Genomic DNA, 24,133 nt, shown 5'->3' with positions numbered 1-24,133 from the left:
CCTTGCCACTGCGGGTTGAATGTGACTAACAGTTTTGTCTTCCACCCCAGGGATTTATCGGCAGTCGGTGGTGCCCAATCAGTAGGGGGTTTTCCTAGGGCTATTGTTTGCCGCACTGAATATTGCGGCGAGAGTAGGAGACCGTTTAAAATTTTGTTCATTAGCGCCGTATTTGTGAGGGTCTCTTTTAGTTTGGTCAATATCAGGTCTTTTTGGGCGGGCGCTTGGTTAAACACTTGATCCAGTGCTGTCTTGTGCACTGCTACACTGTCCAGTAATAATTGGGCATGCCAAGTTACGTCTGTGCCAACCGTGAGGTGCCACCAGGGCACTCCGGGGCGTAATGGTCGAAAGTGGGTCATTTTTGGTGGTCCAAAGTTCAAGTCCCCCATGACGGATCTCACCTGGTGGGTACCGCTTTAAAAACAGAGCGTTTTTCAAAAGCCTGACCTTCGCGTGGCAGATTTCTGCTCTTAACAACCGGTCTAAGGCAAACGCCTGTGCAGGTAAACCCTATCCAGGAGATGAGATCCGTCCTCTGTCCCCTTAGGATGCTAGCAGCGAGTGTGTCTATCGATAGTTGTCAGAGATAAAGTGCTTACTAAAAAGAGAAAGGATCCAATCAGTCAAGTGCGGTCAGCGCTGTATTAATTAATTTCAAAAAGCGTCCAGGCTCCGTAAGCCACGCTGTACCTTAACTCAGACCCAGAGTTTTTTTCCCCACTAGCGCGTCGGGCCCGACAAAATCCCCCATTCAGAAGAAAATTACTGCAGTACTGGACGTCTCGCGTGTCAGAGCCTTCGTTACCTCTGAAGACAGTCCATCAGGGCACCTTGTTACCTTCGAAAATTGGCCGTCAGAGCACTTTGTCACCTCTGAAAATTGGGCTGCCGGAACCACTTGTGACCTCCGGGAAGAACACACTTTAACTCAACTCAAAAACTGCGTTCAGGATCCAAAATTCACGTAATAACTCAACTCAAAAACTGCGTCTAGGATCCAAAATTCACCTATTAACTTAACTCAAAAACCGCGTCCAGGATCCGAAATCCACGCGTAAAACTCAAACTCAAAAAGCTGCGTCCAGGATCCGAAATCCACGCATTAACTCAACTCAAAAAGCGTGCATTAACTTAAGGCTAGCCATGGATCAATTAGTCACTTCAGTACCGCAATAACAGGCAGGTATTAGTGAAGAAGTGAGAAAATAGTTTACCAGTATGGACTCTGCAACGTTGCTGCCAAACTGATTTAAAAGTACTGTTTGTGTTGGTGAGGATCAGGGAGCAGACAAAGACTGACTAACTGAAAAAATTTACCTACTGGAAGCCTTTGCTTTAACAGGCGCTTCCTCACCTTTTAAAAGTTCGGCCGAAAGTTTGTCTGCCCTCCGGTCCGCCAACGTGGCCAACTTGCGGTCGTCTCTTTCCCTTCCCACGGTCAGGCTCACCATCTGTTGAGACGGAAACCGAATGGTCTCGTCTCTACGTGTTCGTTGGAAGGAGAGATCAAACCGGCTAGAGTTTGGAGCAAAAACACCGTTTATTACAGAATCAAAACTGGTACACTATACAACGAATTCAAAAGCATGCAAATTCGTTGGAGAAGGCGTTCTGTCTCTCCCTTCGGATCTGGTGCAGTTATACTTCGCGCTTCCTCGAGTTCCCGGTCAGGTTCCCCTTGTTCGGCTCTTTCATTGGTCGGTTCACCTGTCTGTGAAGGGATTAGTGTCTCTATTGGCTGCCCCGAGATACCTGTCCCGCTCCTGCTGTGCCGAACAATGGGTAGACATCCTGGGTTCGGCAGTTTCCGATCTTGTAAATTAAAAGTTTATTGTTGGAAGGGTTTCCTCATTGCTATGCGCCTGGCTGTCTGGGCGTTCACAATAGTTCTCCATAGTTGAATATACAGATATTATCATTTAACATAGGACCCGAATGAGTTTGACGTCAGCGGAGGCATTAGCAAGTACTTTATCAATCAAGTGTGGTATCGGTGCGATTTACACTATCCGATAGTTACCGGTTTCCTTTATTAACAATGAGAGTGTAACAGGATGATCTGAAACTGACGGACATGTTCTAATCCCCCAGGAATGTGGCCCCAGGCAGGCAGTCCTGCAGTGGCTGGGTTTACTTTACATGGCTGTGTTTTAGCTGGTATCTGACAGTGTCTGCTTTAATAATGGTGCTCCCCTCCCTAGCCCCAATGTAGGTACCCCGATAGCAGATTCTCCCCAACACAAGCTAACGGAGCTAAGGATAGACCAGTCTCCTGGCCCTGATGGAATGTGTCCCAGGATACTAAAAGAGATGGTGGGAGAAAGAGATGGTGCACTGGTGGTAATTTTCCAAAATTTGCTGGACTCTGGACAGTCCCAGCAGATTGGAAAACAGCAAATGTGACGCCACTGTTTAAAAAGGGAGGTAGAAAAAAAAATGGTGAATTATAGACTGGTTAGCTTGGCATCTGTCGTGGGGAAGTCTATTATCAACAAAAAAATAGCAAGGCATCTCCAAAGAAATTGTCCCATTGTACAGACACAGCGTGGGTTCATGGAGGGCAGGTCCTGCTTCACAAATCTTTTGGAATTCTATGAAGACATTTCAAGCAAGGTGGACAACGGGGACCCAGTGGATGTGGTGTACCTAGATTTCCAAAAGGCCTTTGACAAGGTGCTGCACGTGAGGCTGCTGCATAAGATAAGTATGCATGGTGTTAGGAGTAGAGTATTAGCGTGGATAGAGGAATGGTTGACTGACAGGAAGCAAAGAGTGGATAAATGAGTGCTATTCTGGCTGGCAATCAGTGACGAGTGGTGTGCCCCAGGGATCAGTGTTGGGACTGCAATTATTCACAACTTACATAGATGATTTGGAGTTGGGGACAAAGTGTCACCTGCAAACTCTGTCACCGTACACTAAGATGACTGGCAGGGCAATGTGTGCAGAGGAACATAGATACATTTGAGTGAGTGGGCAAAGGTCTGGCAGATGGAATACAATGGTAATAAATGTGAAGTCATATATTTTGGTAGAAGTAACAGCAAAATAGATTATTACTTGAATGGTAACAAGTTGCAGTGTGCTAATTTGCAGAGGAACCTGGGTGTCCTTGTACATGAAGCACAGAAGGTTGGTCTGCAGATACAACACGTAATTAGGAAGGCAAATGGAATTTTGTCCTTCACTGCTAAAGGGATTAAGTTTAAAAGCAGGGAGGTTATGTTGCAGCTGTACAAGATGCTGGTGAGGCCACACCTGGAGTACTGTGTGCACTTTTAATCTCCTTACTTGGGAAAGAATGTCCTGGCACTGGAGGGGGTGCAGAGGAGGTTCGCTAGATTGATCCCGGAGTTGAGGGGGTTAGCTTATGAGGAGAGACTAAGTAGACTGGGATTATATTCATTAGAAGAATGAGGAGGAATCTTATAGAAACAAATAAAATTACGAAGGGAATTGATAAAATCGAAATAGGATGTTTCCACTGGTAGGTGGCATGGCGGCACAGTGGTTAGCACTGCTGCCTCACAGCACCAGAGACCCAGGTTCAATTCCCGTCGCAGGCGACTGTCTGTGTGGAGTTTGCATATTCTCCCCGTGTCTGCGTGGGTTTCCTCCGGGTGCTCCGGTTTCCTCCCACAGTCCAAAGATGTGCAGGTTAGGGTGAATTGCCTGTAGTGTTAGGTGAAGGGGTAAATGTAGGGGAATGGGTGTGGGTGCGTTGCTCTTGGGAGGGTCGGTGTGGACTTGTTGGGCCGAAGGGCCTGTTTCCACACTGTAAGTAATCTAAGGTGAGAGTAGGACAAGAGGGCTTGGCCTCAAGATTAGGGGGAGTAGATTTTAGGACTAAACTGAGAAGGAACTCCTTCACCCAGAGGGTTGTAAATCTATGAAATTCCCCGCCCAGGGAAGTAGTTGACACTACTTCAGTAAATAATTTTAAAGCTAAGCCAGATTTTTTTTTTGAACAGTAAAGGAATTAACGGTTACAGTGAAAGTGCGGGTAAGTGGATCTGAGTCCACAAAATGGTCAGCCATGATGTTATTGAGTGGGCTCAAAGGGCCTACTCCTCCTAGTCCTTATGGCCCTGTATCAGACATGTGTTAGACCTCAGCTGGAGTATTGTGTCTACTTTTGAGTGACCTAAGGATGTTGAGAGCCCATATAGCAAGGAATGTCAGCTCAGATGGCAGATTGGTGATGATGATAGGAGAGGAGGTGGTTAGACAGGATGTGCTCAGAATCATGAGGGGGTGGACAGATAGGGAGAGACTGCTCCCACTCAAGAACAGATGGAGGATGAGAAAGCACAGGTTTTAAAAATGTATGCAGCAAAGTGAGTAAAAGGGAGATGAGGAGAAACAATTTTCATGTAGCGAGTTGTTGGGGCTTGGAATGCACAGCCTGAGAACGTGGAGGGGGCAGATTCACTCGAGATATTCCAACGAGAAATAGGCCATTGTTTAAAAAGGCTGAAGTGAGGACTGCAGTTGCTGGAGGTCAAGATCAGGGTGGTGCTGGAAAAGCACGGCAGGTCAGGCGGCATCTGGAGGAGCAGGAAAATCGACGTTTCGGGCAACAGCCTTTCGTAACAAGTAACAGTCAGTGAATTGCTGATGTGGAGAGCCAGTGCAGATGTGATGGGCAGAACTGCCTCGCTCAGCGCAGTGATGATTCTGTCATTTCTCCTTCCCGTTCCCTCCCCCATCCTCCAGGGTGTGGTTGGCAACAATGCCCCTGTCTGGTAAGAAAGAGACGAAATATTGCTACTTCATTCTGGTGGAGGACCTGTGCGTTCAGAGCCGGGTCTTTCCTGCTGGCAACATCGCCGTCATTTCAGAGGCCGATCACCTGCAGAATGAGGCTGCGGAGGTGGGTCGCAGAGCCAAGTTCCACCTGGTGGAGGCGGATGTGTACCTGACCCTGGAGGTGGCCAGTCTGCGCCTGCTCACCGAGCAGGAGGCTGGCTTTCTACAGGCAGTCAGTCCCTCGGCCCAGCGCCTAAACCTCTACCTGGAGAAGACCGCTCTGCAAAGTGCACAGCAGCTCCATGTCCACGATCCCGTCACTGTCGACTACAAATCCCTCTCGCTGCCTGGAGTCATCGCTTACATCGGAAGCATCTGTGACAGCGCGAAGCTTTCTGGAACATTCTTCGGAATAGAGTTACAGGTAGGCTACATTGAAGGTCGAACCCACCCCCAACCCTTCGATTCGATTCCAGTCTGTAACTCACTCCTGGGTATCTGTTATTCTACATACAAACCCTTCAATTAGACTCATAGGTTGAATGGCTGATTCTCCTCCTGTATCTTATAGTACTTATGGCATGGTATCAGTCATTCTATTTATAAATCACTCCTCTCAATAAGATTCCAGTCTGTAACTCACTCCAAGGTATCTGTTGTTCTATAGGAATCACCCTTCTAGATTAGATTCCAGTCAGTAATTCACTCCCAGGAATCTGTTATTCCATATATAAACCACCCCGAACCCCTTGATTAGATTCTGGTCTGTAATTCACTCCCAAGTATCTATAATTTTTTTTATATATAACCTCCTCAAAATCCTTAATTTTATTCCAGGCTATAAACTCACTCTTGTGTATCTGCGATTTCTGTATATAAACCATTCTGAACTCCTTGAGTAGATTCCAGTCTGTAACTCACTGCCAAGTATCTGTTATTCTATACATAAACCATCCTGAACCATCAATTAGATAGTGGACAGTGAAGAAGGTTACCTCAGAATACAACAGGATCTTGATCAGATGGGCCAATGGACCGAGGAGTGGCAGATGGAATTTTAATTTAGATAAATGTGAAGTGCTGCATTTTGGAAGAGCAAATCCGGGCAGGACTTGTATGTTTAGTGGTAAGGTCCTAGGGAGTGTTGCTGAACAAAGAGACCTTGGAGTGCAGGTTCATAGTTCCTTGAAAGTGGAGTCACAGGTAGATAGGATAGTGAAGAAGGCATTTGATATGCTTTCCTTTATTGGTCAGAGTATTGAGTACAGGAGTTGGGAGGTCATGTTGCGGCTGTACAGGACATTGGTTAGGCCACTTTTGGAATATTGTATGCAATTCTGGTCACCTTCCTATCGGAAAGATGTTGTGAAACTTGAAAGGGTTCAGAAAAGATTTACAAGAATGTAGCCAGGGTTGGAGGACAAAGGGACTTGGGAGTCCTGGTTTAGGATTCTCTCCAGGTTAACATTGGATTTACCTTCCTAATTTCTATGTTGGCATTTATTTCGAGAGGGCTAGAATACAAGAGCTTGTACTGCTGAGGATGTATAAGGCTGTGGTCAGACTGCGTTTGGAATATTGTGAGCAGTTTTGGATCCTGTATCTAAGGAAGAATGTGCTGGTCTTTGAGGGGGTTTACAAAAATGATCCTGGGATGAAGGAGTTGTCATATGAGGAACCGTTGAAGACTCCTAGTCTGTACTTGGAGTTTAGAAGGATGAGGGGGTGTTTCAGATTGAAACTTACAGAATACAGAGTGAGCTGGCTAGGGAGGACATGGAGAAGATGTTTCCATAAGTAGGAGAGAGTAGGACCTGAGGGCACAGCCTCCGAGGGAAGGGACAACCTTTTAGAACTGAGATGAGGAATGTTTCAGCCCAGGGGTGCTGAATCTGTGGAACTCGTTGCTGCAGAGGGCTTGGAGGCCAAGTCATTGAATGTATTTCAGACAGAGATAGATGGTCAGAGGTAGACAGAGGGGATCAAGGGTTACGGGGTCAAGGCAAGAAAATGGGTTGAGAAACATAACAGCCATCTTGAAATAGCAGAGCAGAGTTGATAGATTGAATGGCCAATTCTCCTCCTGTATCTGTTAGTATTTATGGCAAGGTATCTGTTATTCTATATAAGCAACACGCCCCCCACCCGGATTAGATTCCAGCCAGTAATTCACTCCTGGGTATCTGTTATTTTGTTTTTAAGTCACTTTTAAATCCTTCAATTAGATACTGTCCCCAGTATTGATATATAAATCACCCAAACCCCTTTGATTAGATTTGTTTGTGAATCACTCCTGTGTACTTGTTATTCTATATATACCAGCCTCCCACCTCCCTGAACCCCTCGATTGGATTCCAGAATATATCTTACATCCAGGTATCTCATATTCTCCAAATAACCCATGCCAAACCCTTGACTAAAGGGAAGAGGCATCAGCCTTTGACGGGCTGCTGGAGTTGACTCCTCTTCCCTTATACACCTGGGTACTGAACCAAACCTGGAGGATGGGGTTTTAACCCTTCCATCTGTCTACCCACTGTTTCCATTCCTTGTCCCATTGCTCCCAGAGTCATAGAGATGTACAACACGGACGCAGACCCTTCGGTCCAACTCGTCCATGCCGACCAGATATCCCAACCCAATCTAGTCCCATTTGCCAACACTTGGCCCATATCCCTCCAAACCCTTCCTATTCATATACCCATCCAGATGCCTCTTAAATACTGTATTTGTACCAGCCTCCACCACTTCCTCTGGCAGCTCATTCCATAAGTTTGCGTGGAAAAGTTGCCCCCACTATCCCCACCCCACACTTTGCCATTCTCACCCCCTCCCTCTCCTCCTGTGTTTGAAACCTCTCCTGTGCCAGGTGGAAGTGGAAGAAGATGGGAAAAATGACGGAACGTTTGGCGGGAAGCAGTACTTCCAGTGCAAGAAAGGTCACGGCATCTTTGTGCCGTTCAACAAAGTCAGGCGGCGCAGGAGCATCGGAGAGGCGGGGCAGTGCGTGGGCCCGGGAGACGGGAAGGCGGAGGATCCACCGAGGGATCACCCGGTTGCTCCCGGTGACCGAGTGGTCGTCTGCATAGAGGAGAGGATGGAAAGGGGGGTGGTGATCGATGTCATCGACAGAGGCTCAGCCGTGTTGGTCAATTTCGAGTCGGTGAGTGGTCCCCCATCCCCTCGGAAACCATGGCGACAGTCTTCCATCAGCCCAGGTTGGTCCTGGCCTTACTCCGGGATGGGGGTGATTGGTTCATGCGACCTCTCCAGGCTTCTGAAAGTGACCAGGCATAATCTCGTAAACACGAGGAACTATCCCACACCCACAGGGAAAGTGAATCCTGCGATTGCTCGGAGGTGATGTGTAAATCCCAGGCCCTTCCACTCCTCATTCCCTGACCCAGTGATGTCTGACCTCCCTCTGACGGAGGGGTTCAGCTGACCATGACTGCCTCATCCTGTTGCCCCCTCTGTTTTGGCTCCATGGTTAGCCCAGTCGCATTGACTCGGCAGGTCGTGAGTTCACATCCCACTGCAGGGCCCCCAGACCTCTAGCTATCTGTCCCACAGTGTGTGGTACCAGAGCTGTGGTGGCTGCCATCTTTCGGTGATGAACCATAGTCCAGTTTACCCCTTTCCCAGAGCATGGCCAACTCTCCTGCCACCATTGTCTGAACTTCCAGCTGTGAGAGCTTGCTGTGCTGATTTTCCTCACACTGTCCCTGGAAGCCATTGCAGACTGCTACGTCTCCCCTCTGGTACACTTGTTTTTTTTTACTCGCCATTTTGGGTTCGCTGAAGCGAAAGGGCGCTCTCTAGTGTCTGGAGGCTAAAACTGAGGGTTGTCTCACTCTGTGACAGGACCAGAAGAAGGGAGAGGAACTGATGATGCAATTGACGGTGCCACTGTCTTCCGTCATAAGAGAAGACCTGTTTCAACCTGCTGGCAAAATGCACCCCAGTGCTCGTAAGTCTCGATGTGCGGAGAGGGTAGGCAGCCGAGGCTTTGGGCCTGGCCTGGGCTGGGTCAGGGAAGAGAGAGTCAAAGGTCTCTCGCGTGTAGTTCCCCACCCCGCGCTCTTGCTGTGGTCTGTGCCCAGGGACAGTGTGTGCCCGGTGTTCCCTGAACATTTTGGTATCCAGTGTCCACTGCAGTCGATTTGCTCCACAACTCTATCCACACTTCGGAAGTATCCCATTGCCTACATAATGGGCTTCTTGATGAAACGTAGGAGCAGAAGTGGGCCATTCAGCCCATCAAGCCTGCTCTACCATTCAGTGAGATCATGGCTGATCTGTTATTCCTCAAATCCACTTGCCTCCGTCTTCCCTGTAACCTTTCATTCCCCTTACTAATTTAAAAAAAATCTCTACCTCAGCCTTGAACATGCCAAATGGCCCAACCTTGACAGTCCTCTGTGGTAACAAATTCCACCGATTCAGTCCCCTCAGAGTCCTCCTCGTTGCTGTTTGAAACGATCCCTTACACTGAGATGATATCCTCGCACCCTAGACTCTGCACCGAGGGGAGTTGACTCGATTTGGGAATTTGATGGCTTTTCCATTTTCTTGCTGTCTAGCCAGAGATGGTGAGCTCTTGGTGGACGGAGGTTTCACACGCGTGCCCCTGGAAAACGGAGGGAGCCGGTCGGCGCACTTCTTCCTGGGAGTTAGCTCCGTCGTACAAATCGACATGGGCAAAGGTCAGCTGATGACTGGAGTGATCCGGTGGATGGGTTACCTCCCCGAGATGGTGGGGGAAATCGCTGGTGTCGAGCTGGTAAGCGGAGGATTGGCGCTAGCGTGATTCTGTGGAGATGAGTCACTGTCTGCAGCATGTCCCCCTCCCCCACCCCCCTGTCCCTTCCTCCTGTAAACCTCCTTCACACCTCTCCTTCTGTCTGAGCTTCTCATTGTCTCTTTGAGTATCTCCCCCTCTGACTTGCACCCTTCACTCCCCACTCCCTACACTGTGAGAAACAGTGGGTCCTGTGGTCCTCTCTGTGAAGACCATCATATGGGGAGGCATCACATAAGCACGAAACACAGCAGCAGTGGTCAGTGACACCTTACAACCTGCTGTAATGGTCAATGTATTGTACCTTTCTTCTCAACCATTTTCTTTTCTCTCAACCATTTCCATCACTCCCTCCTTTGTCTCCCTGCGTGTAGGCCACAGGCATCATCCTATGTCCCTGGCGCATTGCGCACGTCAGTAGTCTCCCTATCTGTTGTCCTGTGTCTCCGAGGTGTTTAACGTTGAGGACAAAATGCAGTGCCTTGCTTTATCAGGCCCTTCATTGGATCCGAGGGAGCAGGTCTGACCTATTGGCCATACTGGCTTTGAACCTGGCTCAGAGTGAGAGACATTGCTGAATTGTTTTATCCATCAGGATTGACTTGCCGGCCAGTTAGCACCCTTTTCTCCTAATATGCAAATTGTTGTGGTTGTTATAAATTTGGCATTCTTGCAAATTGTCCTGATGTGAAGCTTTGACAACTCAGCTTTTTTTTGTTTTGGTCCCATTCTGAGTCACTCTGGGATCTCGCACTCCGATCATCTGCCTAAAGTAGATGTTTCCTGTGTCCTGGGATTTGTCCATTTACTTCTATTTACACCTCCTCTCGAGACAGACAGGTCTGGGTTTATTACATTATCTTCCTCCTGTCCATGGTCATTCTTAATCCACACTCCTCACTCCTTGTGGTCATTTTGCACATCCCGTGTAATTCCTGTTTGGAATTACTTTCCACGTCTGTGACAGGATGAAGACCGAGGGCTGTCCGACGGGACCTGGAAGGGACACCGGTATTTCCATTGCGCTCCTAAAAGAGGGATCTTTGTCCGAGTGGAATCCTGTCGGCCGGACACCCGTTTCCAGTCTCTCCTCATCAACTCGGAGAACTCCCAAGATCCGGGGCAGAGCTGTAAGACATGTTCCTGACTTGACATCTCCCCCTGCCCCTCTCCCATACTTTCCCATTGTGCTCCTCTGTAAGTAGGAGGTGACCCAGAGTGACAATTCAGGGTCACTCCAAGGGGAGAGGAGGTGGCTCGCTGAGCACATTCAAGGCTCCATTTTAGTCCAAATCGGATTGAAGGATTTTGGGAAAAAAGCAGGAAAGTGGAGTTGAGGATTATCAAAAGGGGCCATGAATGGTGGAGCAGATTTGATGGGCTGATTGACCTAACTCGGCTCCCATATGTTAATGATAGGGACTTTAACTGTAGGCGGTATGATCAGGAAAGTGGTAAACAATGGGAAGAATAGCCTTAAATTGCAGGGGCGCGGTCAGGGAGGCAAACGGAAGATTCAACCTGGAAAAGTGAGTTAGTATAGTTGGGAAGGGCTAAGAGATTACTTAATGAATAGTAGGACTTGTCCCTGAATCCCTGACGGCAGCAGGGCAGGTAGATAAGGTAAAGATAAGGCGTGGGTCGCAGAAGGTGGGCCCTCCATGGTGACCTCAGCCAGTGTGGGACTTGAACCTGTGTTGTTAGTACCAGTCTGCTGTCCAGCTAACTGAATTGATCAACCCCTGATAGGGCATGGGTCTAGGGTGAGAGGGGAAAGATATAAAAGGGACCTAAAGGGCAACTTTTTGACGCAGAGGGTGGTACGTGTATGGAATGAGCTGCCTGAGGAAGTGGTGGAGGCTGGTACAATTGCAACATTTAAAAGGCTTCTGGATGGGTATATGAATAGGAAGGGTTTGGTGGGATATAGGCTGGCGTCTGGCAGGTGGGACTAGATTGGGTTGGGATATCTGGTCGGCATGGACAAGTTAGACCGAAGGGTCTGTTTCCATGCTGTACATCTCTATGACTCTGAGGTGTTCCAGTTGTATAGGACCTTGGTTCAGCCACATTTGGAATACTGTGTTAGGTCTGGTGGCTACATTCCCAAAAGGATGTGGATGCTTTGGAGAGGAGGTTCACCAGGATGTTGCCTGGTATGGAGGGTGCTAGCTATGAAGAGAGGTTTGCTGGATTAGGATTATTCTCATTAGAAGGACAGAAGTTGAGCGGAGTTCTGATTAAGGTCTATAAAACCATGGGAGGTACAGATAGGGTGGATAGCAAGAAGTTTTTCCCCAGGGGGACTCCACTATTAGGGGTCACGAGTTGAAGGTGAGAGGGGAAAGGTTATGGGGAGATGTGTGGCAAGGCATTTATGCAAAGGCTGGTGGTGCCTGGAATGCATTGCCAGCAGAGGCGTTAGGGACAGGAACAATAGCGTCATTTAAGATGTATCTAGACAGACCCTGAGAAAATTAGCGGCTGGTTTAGAAAGAGGATCTGGATCAGCACAGGCTTGGAGGGCCGAAGGGCCTGTTCCTATGCTGTAACTTTCTTTGTTTAATCTATGAGAGGCGTAGATACAGTAGATAGGAAGGCTTGTTTTCCATTATCAAAAAGTTTAATAGTCAGGAAGCAGAGACTTAAGCTAAGAGGTAGAAGACTATGCGGAGAAATATCACCCAGAGGATAGTGAGAATTTGGAAGTTGCTGACTAAAAAGAGAATGGTAGACGTGCTCTAAATAGACTCGGTAAGGCATTCGACAACATTCCTCATGGGATACTGGTGAGCAAGATTAGATCTCGTGGAATACAGGGAGAACTTGCCCTTTTGAGAGGGACTGGCTCAAAGGTAGAAGACAGAGGGTGGTGGTGAATGGTTGTTTTTCAGACTGGAGGCCTGTGACCAGTGGAGTGCCACAAGGGTCGGTGCTGGGCCCTCTACTTTACATTATTTATATAAATGATTTGGATGTGAGCATAAGAGGTACAGTTAGTAAGTTTGCTGATGACACCAAAATTGGAGGTGTAGTGGACAGCAAAGAAGGTTACCTCCAGTTACAATGGGATCTTGATCAGATGAGCCAATGGGCTGAGAAGTGGCAGATGGAGTTTAATTTAGATAAATGTGAGGTGCTGCATTTTGGGAAAGCAAATCTTAGCCGGACTTATACACTTAATGGTAAGGTCCTAGGGAGTGTTGTTGAACAAAGAGACTTTGGAGTGCAGGTTCATAGCTCCTTGAAAGTGGAGTCGCAGGTAGATAGGATAGTGAAGGCGGCATTTGGTATGCTTTCCTTTATTGGTCAGAGTATTGAGTACAGGAGTTGAGAGGTCATGCTGTGGCTATTGTTGGAATATTGCGTGCAGTTCCACTCTCCTTCCAATCGGAAAGATGTTGTGAAATTTGAAAGGGTTCAGAAAAGATTTAAAAGGATGTTACCAGGGTTGGAGGATTTGAGTTACAGGGGGAGGCTGAACAGGCTAGAGTTGTTTTCCCTGGAGCATCAGAGGTTGAGCTGTAACCTTGTAAAATCATGAGGGGCATGGATAGGATAAATAGACCAACTTTTTCTCTTCTTCCCCCCCCCCCCCCCCCCCGGGTTGGGAGAGTCCAGAACTAGAGGGCACAGGTTTAGGGTGAGAGGGGAAAGATATGAAAGAGACCTAAGGGGCAACTTTTTCACGCAGAGGATGGTACGTGTATGGAATGAGTTGCCAGAGGAAGTGGTGGAGGCTGGTACAATTGCAACATTTAAGAGGCATTTGGATGGGTATATGAATAGGAAGAGTTTGGAGGGATATGGGCTGGGTGCTGGCAGGTGGGACTAGATTGGGTTGGGATATCTGGTCAGCATGGAAGGGTTGGACCGAAGGGTCTGTTTCCATGCTGTACATCTCTATGACTCTATGTTTTAGTCAGAAGCCCTCCTAACATTTAAAAATATTTAGATATTCACTTGTGTTGCTGTAGCCTTTAGACAAATGAATGGGATGAATGTCTAGCGATCTCGGGGCCTGGCAGGAGGGGAAGAATTGCCTCGTGGTGGTGGGGGAGGGGGCAGGGGTATGGAGTGGAGGAGCCAGTGATATGACAGTCCGTGAGAGTGTTACACAACAGATCCTTTCCACCCCCCCTTTCCCCCAGGGAACCTGGAGAGCAGCGTGGTCCCCATTGTTACCCCTCCCCCGAGGAACGAGGAGGCAGTGCGGGTCCTCGAGGGCCGGATGCGTGGGATTCAGGGGCACTGCAATTCCTGCTACATGGATACTGCCCTCTTCAGGTAGGGAGGACCCTCGCTCTGGTGGTCTGATTCTGTATCTGAGTGGGTGGGAATGAGAAGGGGCGGGGAGGGTGGAACCGGAGATGGTGCTGCAATTGAGTGTGGGTGGGGTGCGGGATAACCGTTCCCAGTCAGGAGGGGGCTGGCCTCGGGACGCTGGAGTGACAGGCAAAAGTGGGAACAGCGCTGGGGAGATTAACTTGCCCGAGCCTGACCCCTGACGTGATTCCTGGGAAGCTAGTTAGATATTCCCCGGAGAACGAGAAGCTTCACTCACTCGCATACAAGACGTCGGAATGGAATTGGGCCATTCGGCTCATCAGTTGTGCTCTGCTAGCCAGTGGCCTAGTGCTGTGATCTGAATCCTGCTTCCCCAGCCAGCGGGAGCACAATCCGTGTAAATCCTTCCCTCGGCTTTAGGCTCGGAGCTGCTGTGTCCAAGTCCGGAGCTTCCTGAGCTGTTGTTCGGTGTGATATTCCTGAGGGAAGCGGGATGGGGTGGCTGGAGTATTTCCACCCAGGTGACGGGGTGGGAGGCTGGTGCAGGAGAGTACGTGTATATCACAGAAATACAGGGGCCAGCCCCTCTGTCTGTGATCACTTCACACTATCCACACCTCCCCTTAGAGAACTGTACAGGCGTTGGAAAAGGCTGGTATGGTGGCTCACTGGTTAGCACTGCTGCCTCACAGCGCCAGGGACCCGGGTTCGATTCCAGCCTCCGGCGACTGTCTGTGTGGAGTTTGCAATTTGGGTTTCCTCCAGGTGCTCCGGGTCCCTCCCACAATCCAAAGGGTGAATTGGCCACGGTAAATTGGCCATAGTGTTCAGGGATGTGCAGGCTAGATCGGTTTGTCATGGGAAACGTAGGGTCACAAGGATAAGGCGGGGTGGTGGGTCTGGATGGGATGCTGTTTGGAGGGTGACTGTGGACTCGATGGGCCAAATAGCCTGCTGCCACGCTGTGAGGGAATCTGCGATTCTCTGGTAATGGCCTCGTGTTGTCCTTGCAGCCTCTTCTCCTGTACGTTGGTGCTGGACTCCATGCTTCACAAATCCACCAGCCCCCAGTGCGGACACATCCAGCGGATCCTCCGGGAGGAGATCGTCAATCCACTTCGCAGGTCGGTACAAGGCTGGGAGGAAGGTGGGAAGCGTGGCGCACTGTCCGAGACCTGGAAGGGCAGGGCCACGCCTGAGTGGCAGAGCTGGGCTAGGTGGACCGAGGTGGAGAGTCTGAATGTCTCTCTGATCCCTGATGACTAGGGATAATCCAGGAAACTATAGACTGGTGGGGGGTCTCATCAGTGGGTGGGAAGCTACTGGAGAGAATCCTTAGGGATAGGATTTACACACATTTGGAAAAGCATTGCCTTATGAGGGATAGTCAGCATGGCTTTGTGCAGGGCAGGTCATGTCTTGCTGACTTTTTTTAGATTACTTAGTGTGGAAACAGGCCCTTCAGCCCAACAAGTTCACACAGACCTGTCGAAGCGCAACCCACCCAGACCCATTCCCCTACATTTACCCCTTCACCTAACATTGAGCAATTTAGCATGGCCAATTCACCTGACCTGCACATCTTTGGACTGTGGGAGGAAACCGGAGCACCCGGAGGAAACCCACACAGACACAGGGAGAATGTGCAAACTCCACACACACAGTCGCCTGAGACGGGAATTGAACCCGGGTCTCTGGCGCTGTGAGGCAGCAGTGCTAACCACTGTGCCACCGTGCTGCCCACCAAGTTAGTGGACGATACGAAGATTGGTGGAGTTGTGGATAGTGTAGAGTGCTGTCAAAGGATACAGTGGGATACAGATCAATTGTAGATCTGGACGGAGAAATGACAAATGGAGTTTAATCTGGGTAAGTGTGAGGTTCTGTGCTTTGGCAGATCAAATGTTTAAGGAAAAGTACACAATTAATGGCAGAACCCTGATTACAGAAGGATCTTGGGGTTCAAGTCCATAGCTCCTGGGAGTGGTCACACTTGTAGATGGGGTGGGGGGGTAAAGAAGGCAGATGGTGTGCTTTCCCTTTATTGGTCAGGGAATTGAGTTCAAGAGTCAGGATGTCATGTTGCATAGATAGGGTTGATGGTCAGAATCTTTTTCCTGCAGTTAGATTAGATTAAATTAGATTCCCTACCCACCCAGACCCATTTCCCTACATTTACCCCTGACTAATCCACCTAACACTGTATGGGCAATTTAGCTTGGCCGCTTCAGCTAACCTGCACATCTTTGGAATGTGGGAGGAATCCCACGCAGACACGGGGAGAATGTGCTAAATCCACACAGACAGTTGCCGGAGGCTGGAATCAAACCCAGGTCCCTGGTGCTGTGAGGCAGCAGTGCTAACCACTGAGCTACCGTGCCGCCATTTAAAATGTCTAATACTAGGGGGAATGCGGTTAAGGTGAGAGGGGCATTTTTTTTACACAGTGGTAGAGGTCTGGAATGCGCTGCCAGGGGTGGGGGTGGAGGCAGATACAATTGGAGTGTTTAAGGGGCTTTCAGATAAGCACATGAATATGCAAGGAATGGAGGGATATGGACCAAGGACAGGCAGGGACTAGATTGATTTGGTGTCATGGTCAGCACAACGCTGTGGGCTGTGCTGTACTGTTCTATGTTCTGTGTGTGTGTGTGTGTGTCTCTCTCTGTCTCTCTCTGCAAAATTGGAGGTGTAGTGGACAGCGAAGAAGGTTACCTCAGATTACAACGGGGTCTTGACCAGATGGGCCAATGGGCTGAGAAGTGGCAGGTGGAGTTTAATTTAAATAAACATGAGGTGCTGCATTTTGGGAAAGCAAATCTTAGCAGGACTTATACACTTAATGGTAAGGTCCCAGGGAGTGTTGCTGAACAAAGGGACCTTGGAGTGCAGGTTCATAGCTCCTTGAAAGTGGAGTCACAGGTAGATAGGATAGTGAAGAAGGCATTTGGTATGCTTTCCTTTATTGGTCAGAGTATTGGGTACAGGAGTTGTGAGGTCATGTTGCAGCTGTACAGGACATTGGTCAGGCCACTGTTGGAATATGGCCTGCAATTCTGGTCTCCTTCCTATCGGAAACTTGAAAGGGTTCAGAGAGGATTTACAAGGATGTTGCTACGGTTGTTGGAGGATTTGAGCTACAGGGAGAGGCTGAACAGGCTAGGGCTGTTTTCCCCGGAGCATTGGAGGCCGAGGGGTGACCTTATAGAGGTTCATAAAATTATGAGGGGCATGGATAGGGTAAACAGGCAAAATCTTTTCCCTGGGTTGGGTGAGTCCAGAACTAGAGGGCATAGGTTTAGGGTGAGAGGGGAAAGGTATAAAAGAGACTCAAGGGTCAACTTTTTCACAGAGGGTGGTGCATGTGTGGAATGAGCTGTGAGAAGAAGTGGTAGAGGCTGGTACAATTGTAATATTTAAAAGGCATTTGGATGGGTATATGATTAGGAAGGGTTTGGAGGGATATGGGCTGGGTGCTGGCAGGTGGGACTAGATTGGGTTGGGATATCTGGACGGGTTGGACCAAAGGGTCTGTTTCCATGCTGTACATCTCTGACTTCATTATCCAATACTCTGAGTCAAATCAGGTGTAAATCTGCCCCTTTGATTTACCGCCCCCCCCCCCCCCCCCCACCGAAGTCAAATTGAAAGTTAGGGTTGGCCAAGCGATTGAAATTGTCTGGGATCTGGGAGGTGCTACCTGAGAGTGTGGTGGAGAATCTGAGGGAATTGGATCATCATCAGAAACGGGAGAACTGGGAGAGGGTTGGATGAGTGGTACTGGGTGAATTGCTGCTGAGAAGGGCCAGTACAGACACAACAGTGGGCTGAATGGCCTCTTCAGTGCATTGACCGTTTTGTGATTGTGCAGGAAATGGTTCAGTTAACCTACGATCTCGTTCTGTGCTCTCTCTCTATCCCAGAGACGGGTTTGTCGACTGTAAAAAGGTCATGAACCTGAGGATGGAGCTGACAGCGGGTGGTTCCTGTGCAGGGTTCACCAGTGAGGAGAAAGGTCAGTAACTGTACTCTCGCTCTCTGGATCTCTGCTGGTCTCTGTCTCTCCCTGGGTCTCTGCCACGCTCTCTTTGTGTCTGTGCGTATCTCTTTCTCACTGTGTCTCTGTGTGTTTCACACAAATGATGCCCTTCTGTAACACAGTGATGATAATGTTGGAAATGCAGCAGCTGATTTGTGCACAGCATGATCCCACAAACAGCTGAGTCTATCCTCTGACAATGCAGCACACCCCTCGCCCCGTCCTAGTGGCTGTACTCTGGTGTCTGAGCGGGTATCTGACAATGCAGCACCACCCCAGCCCCGTCCTCGTGTCTGAGCGAGTACCTGACAGTGCAGCACTCCCCCAGCCCTATCCCTGTGCTCTGGTGTCTGAGCGAGTACCTGACAATGCAGCTCTCTCCCAGCCCTGTCCCTGTGGCTGCGCTCTGGTATCTGAGCGGGTACCTGACTCGATAGCTCCCAGGGGCTGGTGCTGTTTGCCTGAGGGAGGGTAAAAGTGCTGCAACCTCCCACTGCTCCACACTCGTCATCTTTGATTGTCAAGTCCAAAATGTGATGGTCACGTGGTGGAATAGCCAGCAATCATCATGCTCTGGGCCCCAGCTCTGTCTCTGCCTCAGAGTGAGACTGGACAGTGGGGAAGACAATGTAACGAGGTGTTCACCCCTCAGCGTAGGGAATGAGGTGTGACTGAGCCACAGAATGAGTGTTTCCTGCCTCTGTCTTTCCTAGACCCGGAGGAGTTCCTCAATGTCATCATGCAGCACGTGCTTGGCCTGGAGCCGTTACTCAAACTCAGGTTAGTCACCATCCGTGCAATCCAAACCTCATCCTAGACCGGCTGTATCACCCACTCGCGCGCGCTCTCTCTCGCTGCATACACACTTGTGTGTGTTGTCTCTCTCGCTGTCTCTCTCGCTGTCTCTCTCGCTGTCTCTCTCGCTGTCTCTCTCGCTGTCTCGCGTGTTCACTCTTGCTGTCTCTTTCGCTGTCTCTCTCTGTCTCACTGTGTGTTGTGCGTATCTCTCCTCTCATCACCCTCTCTCTCTCTATCACTCTCTTTCTCTGACTAATCCTTCACCTAGTTTATTTTGAGGGGGAAAGGGTTGAGATAGTGGCGATTGGGAGAGGGGATGAGGAATTGACACCCGGAGAGCAAAGAGCATTCCCAGTATCACCGTGGTTACACTGGCAAATGCAGAGGTCCATCCTGGTTGCCAAGTGGCCAGGACCCATTAGGCCAAGCTCTGGGATACTGGATTAGTGGTGCTGGAAGAGCACAGCAGTTCAGGCATCATCCAAGGAGCTGCTCGGGTAGTTCTATTGGGCACCATCATGGTATGCACTATCCTGGCAGTAATGCCATCTGAAAACATAGAACATAGAAAAATACAGCGCAGTACAGGCCCTTTGACCCTCGATGTTGCGCCGATCCAAGCCCACCTAACCTACACTAGCCCACTATCCTCCATATGCCTATTCAATGCCCGTTTAAATGCCCATAAAAAGAGAGTCCACCACTGTTACTGGCAGGGCATTCCATGAACTCACGACTCGCTGAGTAAAGAATCTACCCCTAACATCTGTCCTATACCTACCACCCCTTAATTTAAAGCTAAGAAAGCTAATTTAATACGTGGCAAGGGGGAGCTGCAGTCCACCAGCTGTGGGTTGACCCACAGTGCCACTGGGGCGGGAATGCCAGGATTTTGACCCAGTGATAGTGTAGGAACAGGGATGTGTTTCCAAGTCAGGGTGGAGGGGATTTTGCAGGGGTTAGTGTTGCTATGTATCTGCTGCCCTTGTCCGTTGGGGTGGAAGTAGCCAGGGGTTTGGAAGATGCTGCCTGAAGGGCCTTGATGGGGTTGTTGACGGTGCCCGCTGAGGTGTGTAACAGCCTGCCCTGTTGCTGTGCGTGTGGAGACCCTGATGGCTCTGCTTGTGTCTCCCAGGTCAGCAGGCCACAAGGAGCAGGAGTGTTACTGCCATCAGATCTTCATCGACCAGGACGATGACCTGACCGTTCCCACAGTGCAGCAACTGGTGGAGCATTCCTTCCACAGTAACCAGCTCAAACTGGCTGAGGTGAGTGGGCAATGAGGCTCTGCAGATGATGCCAGGCCTGAAGGAGTTAGGTCACGACGCCGGGTTCTGTCCATCAGGAGGAATAGGGACAGGAGCAGGCCATTCGTCCTGTGCTCGGTTGCCATTCGATAGGATCACGGCTGGTCCACTTTCCACACATGCCCCCCCCCCCCCCCCCCCCAACCCGCCCCACCCTGGGGAAAGAGGGGCTGAGGCTGGAAACCAATTACAATTTTCAAGCCTTAGACAATGGCTGGGCTGACCCAGGACGTGAAAACTACTGGAAGGAGGGGGATCTTGTCGACATCAGGACATTTGGCAAAAATGCCAAATTTCAAACATTTATCCCCTTGAGGAAAGGTCCCGATTTAGTTGGAAAGTTGGCTCTGATTGGTCATAGCTTGCCTGAATGGGGCTCTGTTTGCCCAATGAGACAGTGTCAGCTTCGCTGAGTTCCATGAGAGACACATGCGTGCGTGTGTGTGTGTGTGTGTGCGCGCGTGCGCGTGTGTGCACACACTTGATTAGATTAGATTGCCTACAGTGTGGAAAAAGGCCCTTTGACCCAACAAGTCCACACCGACCCTCTGAAGAGTAACCCACCAAGACCCATTTCCCTCTTACTAATGTCACCTAACACTATGGGCAATTTAGCCTGACCAATTCACCTGGCCTGCATTGGATTGTGAAAGGAAACTCACGCAGACACTGGGAGAATGTATAAACTCCGAGGCAGGATTCGAACCTGGGTCCCTGGCGCTGTGAGGCAGCAGTGCTCACCACTGAGCCATCGTGCTGCTCTTCACTCTAACCTCCTGTCCCTTGTACATTTCTGGTAAGCGGATGATATGTTTGCTGTCTGCAACTGCAGTAAGGATATAGGGCTGTGACAGGGAGAGATGTTATCACCCAGAGAGTGGGGGAGCCTGTGCAAACCTCTGCCAGAGAAAGCAGTTGGGGCCAAAATTGTTGAATGTTTTCAGGGAGGATTTGGGTGTAATTCTTAGAGATAAACAGTATCAGGGGAGAAAGCAGGAACAGGGGTCTGAGTTGGATGATTGGCCATGATCGTTTGAAAGGCTGAATGGCCTACACTTGCCGCTATTTTCAGTATTTCTTCAGATATCCCGATAGGCTCTATCCTGCTCTCCAATTCCCCACTTGAAGTGAGTCGAATGAGTTTTCCTGCCTTCCATGTCCTGAGGTGAGAAATCAGCCAGCAACATTCCCTGGGTGAGGAAGGTGGGAATGAATTTCCGGGCTGGTGTAGTGACTGCACTGTACATCCCAAAGGCTGGTGGCCTGTGCCAAACAGATCCCATTGACTGTTTGCAAAAATCCAACCTGTACTTGCAGTACTCTCAGCATTGGGTGTGATTCTGCACCGGGACAGCATTTACCAGATAATCCAGAATGTGTGAAGAATTTCCCTGAGAACCAATTTAAGATTGGTAGCGACCTGTCCAATCAGAGTAACCCACGTGATTTAAAATGTAAGCGAAGGTCGGTAATTAACTGTCAGTGAACATTGCCCTGGAGAGCTCACTAGCAATGTCCTGCCGCATCCGTCAGTAACCTGCTCCCACTCTTGTGAAGTGTCCTGATGAGTCCAGGACCAACCCCTCCAATGATTCCACCTCTCTCCTCCGCAGGATTCCAAACTCTGGATTTTTGTGAAGAAGCCATGGTTGGGTGGACGGAGATATGAGACAGCACAGACAGCTGAATGACTCGCCCAGCCCCCCACCCCCCTCCGTTTCCATGAAACCCGTGGGCTTTACAGAGTTCACGTGAATCCTGTGTTTCCGTGCCCTGCTCTTTGCTAATAAAGCCCAGGATGGTGTGTTGTGTTTTAATGACCGTCTGTTCGAGTTGTTCTGATGACTGATGGTTTGTCTTGGTCTGTCCCTCGCCCTCTTTAACGCATATCCCTTCTCACCCCTCCCTCCCCCCAGGTCCCATCGTGTCTCATCGTACAGATGCCTCGCTTTGGGAAGAATTACAAAATGTTTGAGAAAATCATTCCATCTCTGGAGCTGGACATCACGGACCTGCTGTGGGACAGTAGGTGGGGGTGGGGAATGTGGGGGAGGGAGTAATGCAGGAGGGGAGAACTGGCAAGGGCTCTGGGACAGTGGGGGAGAAAGGGAAACAGTTTACGGGCAGACTCCGTTCCCTGCGGTCGCTCTCTCCACTCTCCTCCACAGCGAAGGTCTGTGGGGGGACGTTAGAGTGTGAGAGAGTTGGAGAGTCATAAAGCACGGACACAGACCCTTGGGTCCAACCAGTCCAATCCGAACGTAATCCCAAAATAAACTAGTCCCGCCCACCTGCTCCTGGCCCCTATCCCTCCAAACTTATCCGAATGTCTTTCATCGATTATAACTGCCCCCGCTTCCACCGCCCTCCCTTCCCTTCCCCAGTGTGACACCAACACATTGGTTGGTGAGACCAGATTCGGGTGGGTTCCATTCAGCCCATCGAGCCTAGTACTGCCCTCCCTGCGTCCACAAACAGCCCACTCGACTCCCACAGCCCCCGCAGTTTTCATTCCCTCCCAAAACCATCGTTGTAGCGATCTACCACATGAGAAAACACCCTTCAGCCCATCTACCACTTCCCTATCCTAATCCCCATTTCTAACACCTGGGCCCACAGCTTTGCCATTGTAACTGCACGTCTACACACCACTCCCACGTGTGCAGGCCCACTCACCCACCCTACCTCTAAACCACCTCCTCTCTTTACCAACCCCTGTCTGGAGAAATAATAAGGTCATACGAACCAGGAGGAGGCCACTCAGCCCCTTGAGTCTGTTTACATCCTTCAATACCATCATGGCTGATCTCCTCTCGGCCTCAACTCCACTCTCCACTCTCCCGTAAACCTGCAACCCCCGAATTAAAAATGGTAGATACTCACAGTCACACAATACCCATGTCTAATATCCCTCTCTGTGGGCCAGCAACTGGCCCACACAGTGTCCAGGCTCTGGGAGTTGAATTCTGATTGGATTTCCCTCATTGACTAGGACTGGTCTGAATGTTTTGCCATTCCTGCAGGTCCCAGGGAATGCTGCCTGTGCGGAGATCTGGCCACTCAGGAATGTGAGGAGTGCTTCAAGGACAAGGTGTTCTCAAAAACGGGACTCAAGCAATTCTGTGACATCTGCTGGCACCAGGTACCTCTGGGTGTCTCTGATCTGCTCGACCTGGGTCTGTTTGGGATGGTGTGTGCTCCACGTTTCTGCTCTCCTTGTCCTTCTAGAATCACAGAATCACTACAGGATAGCAGGAGGCCATTCAGCCCATCATATGTGCATCGGATGGTTTAGGGATTTCGAAGGTGCTATCTGAGGATCTTGGGTGAATTTCTGCAGTGCCTCTTGTAAATAGTACACCCTGCTGCTACTGAGCGTCAGTGGGGGAGGGAGTGGATGTTTGTGGATGTGGTGCCAATCAAGTGAGCTGCTTTGTCCCTGGATGGCGCCAAGCTTCTTGAGTGTTGTTGGGGCTGCCCCCATCCAGGCAAGTGGGGAGGATTCCATCACACTCCTGACTTGTGCCTTGTAGATGGTGGACAGGCTTTTGAGAGTCAGGAAGGGAATTACTTGCCACAGTATTCCTAGCTGCTGACCTGCTCTTGTAGCCACTGTGTTTATGTGGCAAGTCCAGTTGAGTTTCTGGTCAATAGTAACCCCCAGGATGTTGACCGTGGGGGATCCAATGATGGTAGCACCATTGAATGTTAAGGGGTGATGTTTAGATTTGTCTCTTATTGGACATGGTCATAGCCTGGTATTTGCATGTTGTGAATATTACTTGCCACTCTTATAGATCAAGCCTGGATATTGTCCAGATCATTTTGTATGTGGTTAAAAATCGCACAACACCAGGTTATGGTCCAACAGGTCTCTTTTTGGAAGCACTAGCTTTCGGAGCGCTGCTCCTTCATCAGGTAGGTGTGAACTTGACCTGCTTCAGTGTCTGGGGAGTTGTGAATGGTGCTGAATGTTGTGTAGTCATCAGCCAACATCCCCATTTCTGACCTTATGTTGGAGAGAAAGTCATTGATGAAGCAGCTGAAGATGGTTGGGCTTAGGACACTATCCTGAGGGAACTCCTGTAGAGGTGTCCTGGAGCTGAGACTCCCAGACTCAGTCAGTGAAACTGGGGGTAGGGGCTGGGT

At 49.7% G+C, this 24,133-nt stretch overlaps 1 protein-coding gene across 1 annotated transcript in view; it reads left to right on the top strand.

Moving 5' to 3' along the window:
• Window positions 1–24,133, top strand: part of cyldl (cylindromatosis (turban tumor syndrome), like) — a 41,853-nt gene that overhangs the window by 12,364 nt on the left and 5,356 nt on the right. Inside the window, exons 2-13 of the mRNA XM_060825211.1 lie at window positions 4,720–5,176; window positions 7,622–7,915; window positions 8,617–8,722; window positions 9,336–9,535; window positions 10,521–10,683; window positions 13,705–13,840; window positions 14,854–14,964; window positions 17,764–17,855; window positions 18,593–18,659; window positions 19,813–19,945; window positions 21,901–22,009; window positions 23,008–23,126. Of these exons, the coding sequence (XP_060681194.1) occupies window positions 4,736–5,176; window positions 7,622–7,915; window positions 8,617–8,722; window positions 9,336–9,535; window positions 10,521–10,683; window positions 13,705–13,840; window positions 14,854–14,964; window positions 17,764–17,855; window positions 18,593–18,659; window positions 19,813–19,945; window positions 21,901–22,009; window positions 23,008–23,126 (1,971 nt within the window). The 5' untranslated portion in view covers window positions 4,720–4,735. The remainder of the gene's footprint in view (window positions 1–4,719; window positions 5,177–7,621; window positions 7,916–8,616; window positions 8,723–9,335; window positions 9,536–10,520; window positions 10,684–13,704; window positions 13,841–14,853; window positions 14,965–17,763; window positions 17,856–18,592; window positions 18,660–19,812; window positions 19,946–21,900; window positions 22,010–23,007; window positions 23,127–24,133) is intronic.

Source organism: Hemiscyllium ocellatum, chromosome 5 (genome assembly GCF_020745735.1).
Source record: "Hemiscyllium ocellatum isolate sHemOce1 chromosome 5, sHemOce1.pat.X.cur, whole genome shotgun sequence".
NCBI lineage: Eukaryota > Metazoa > Chordata > Chondrichthyes > Orectolobiformes > Hemiscylliidae > Hemiscyllium > Hemiscyllium ocellatum.
The sequence above is the reverse complement of the archived record's forward strand: the minus strand, read 5'-3'. Positions and strand labels throughout refer to the sequence as shown.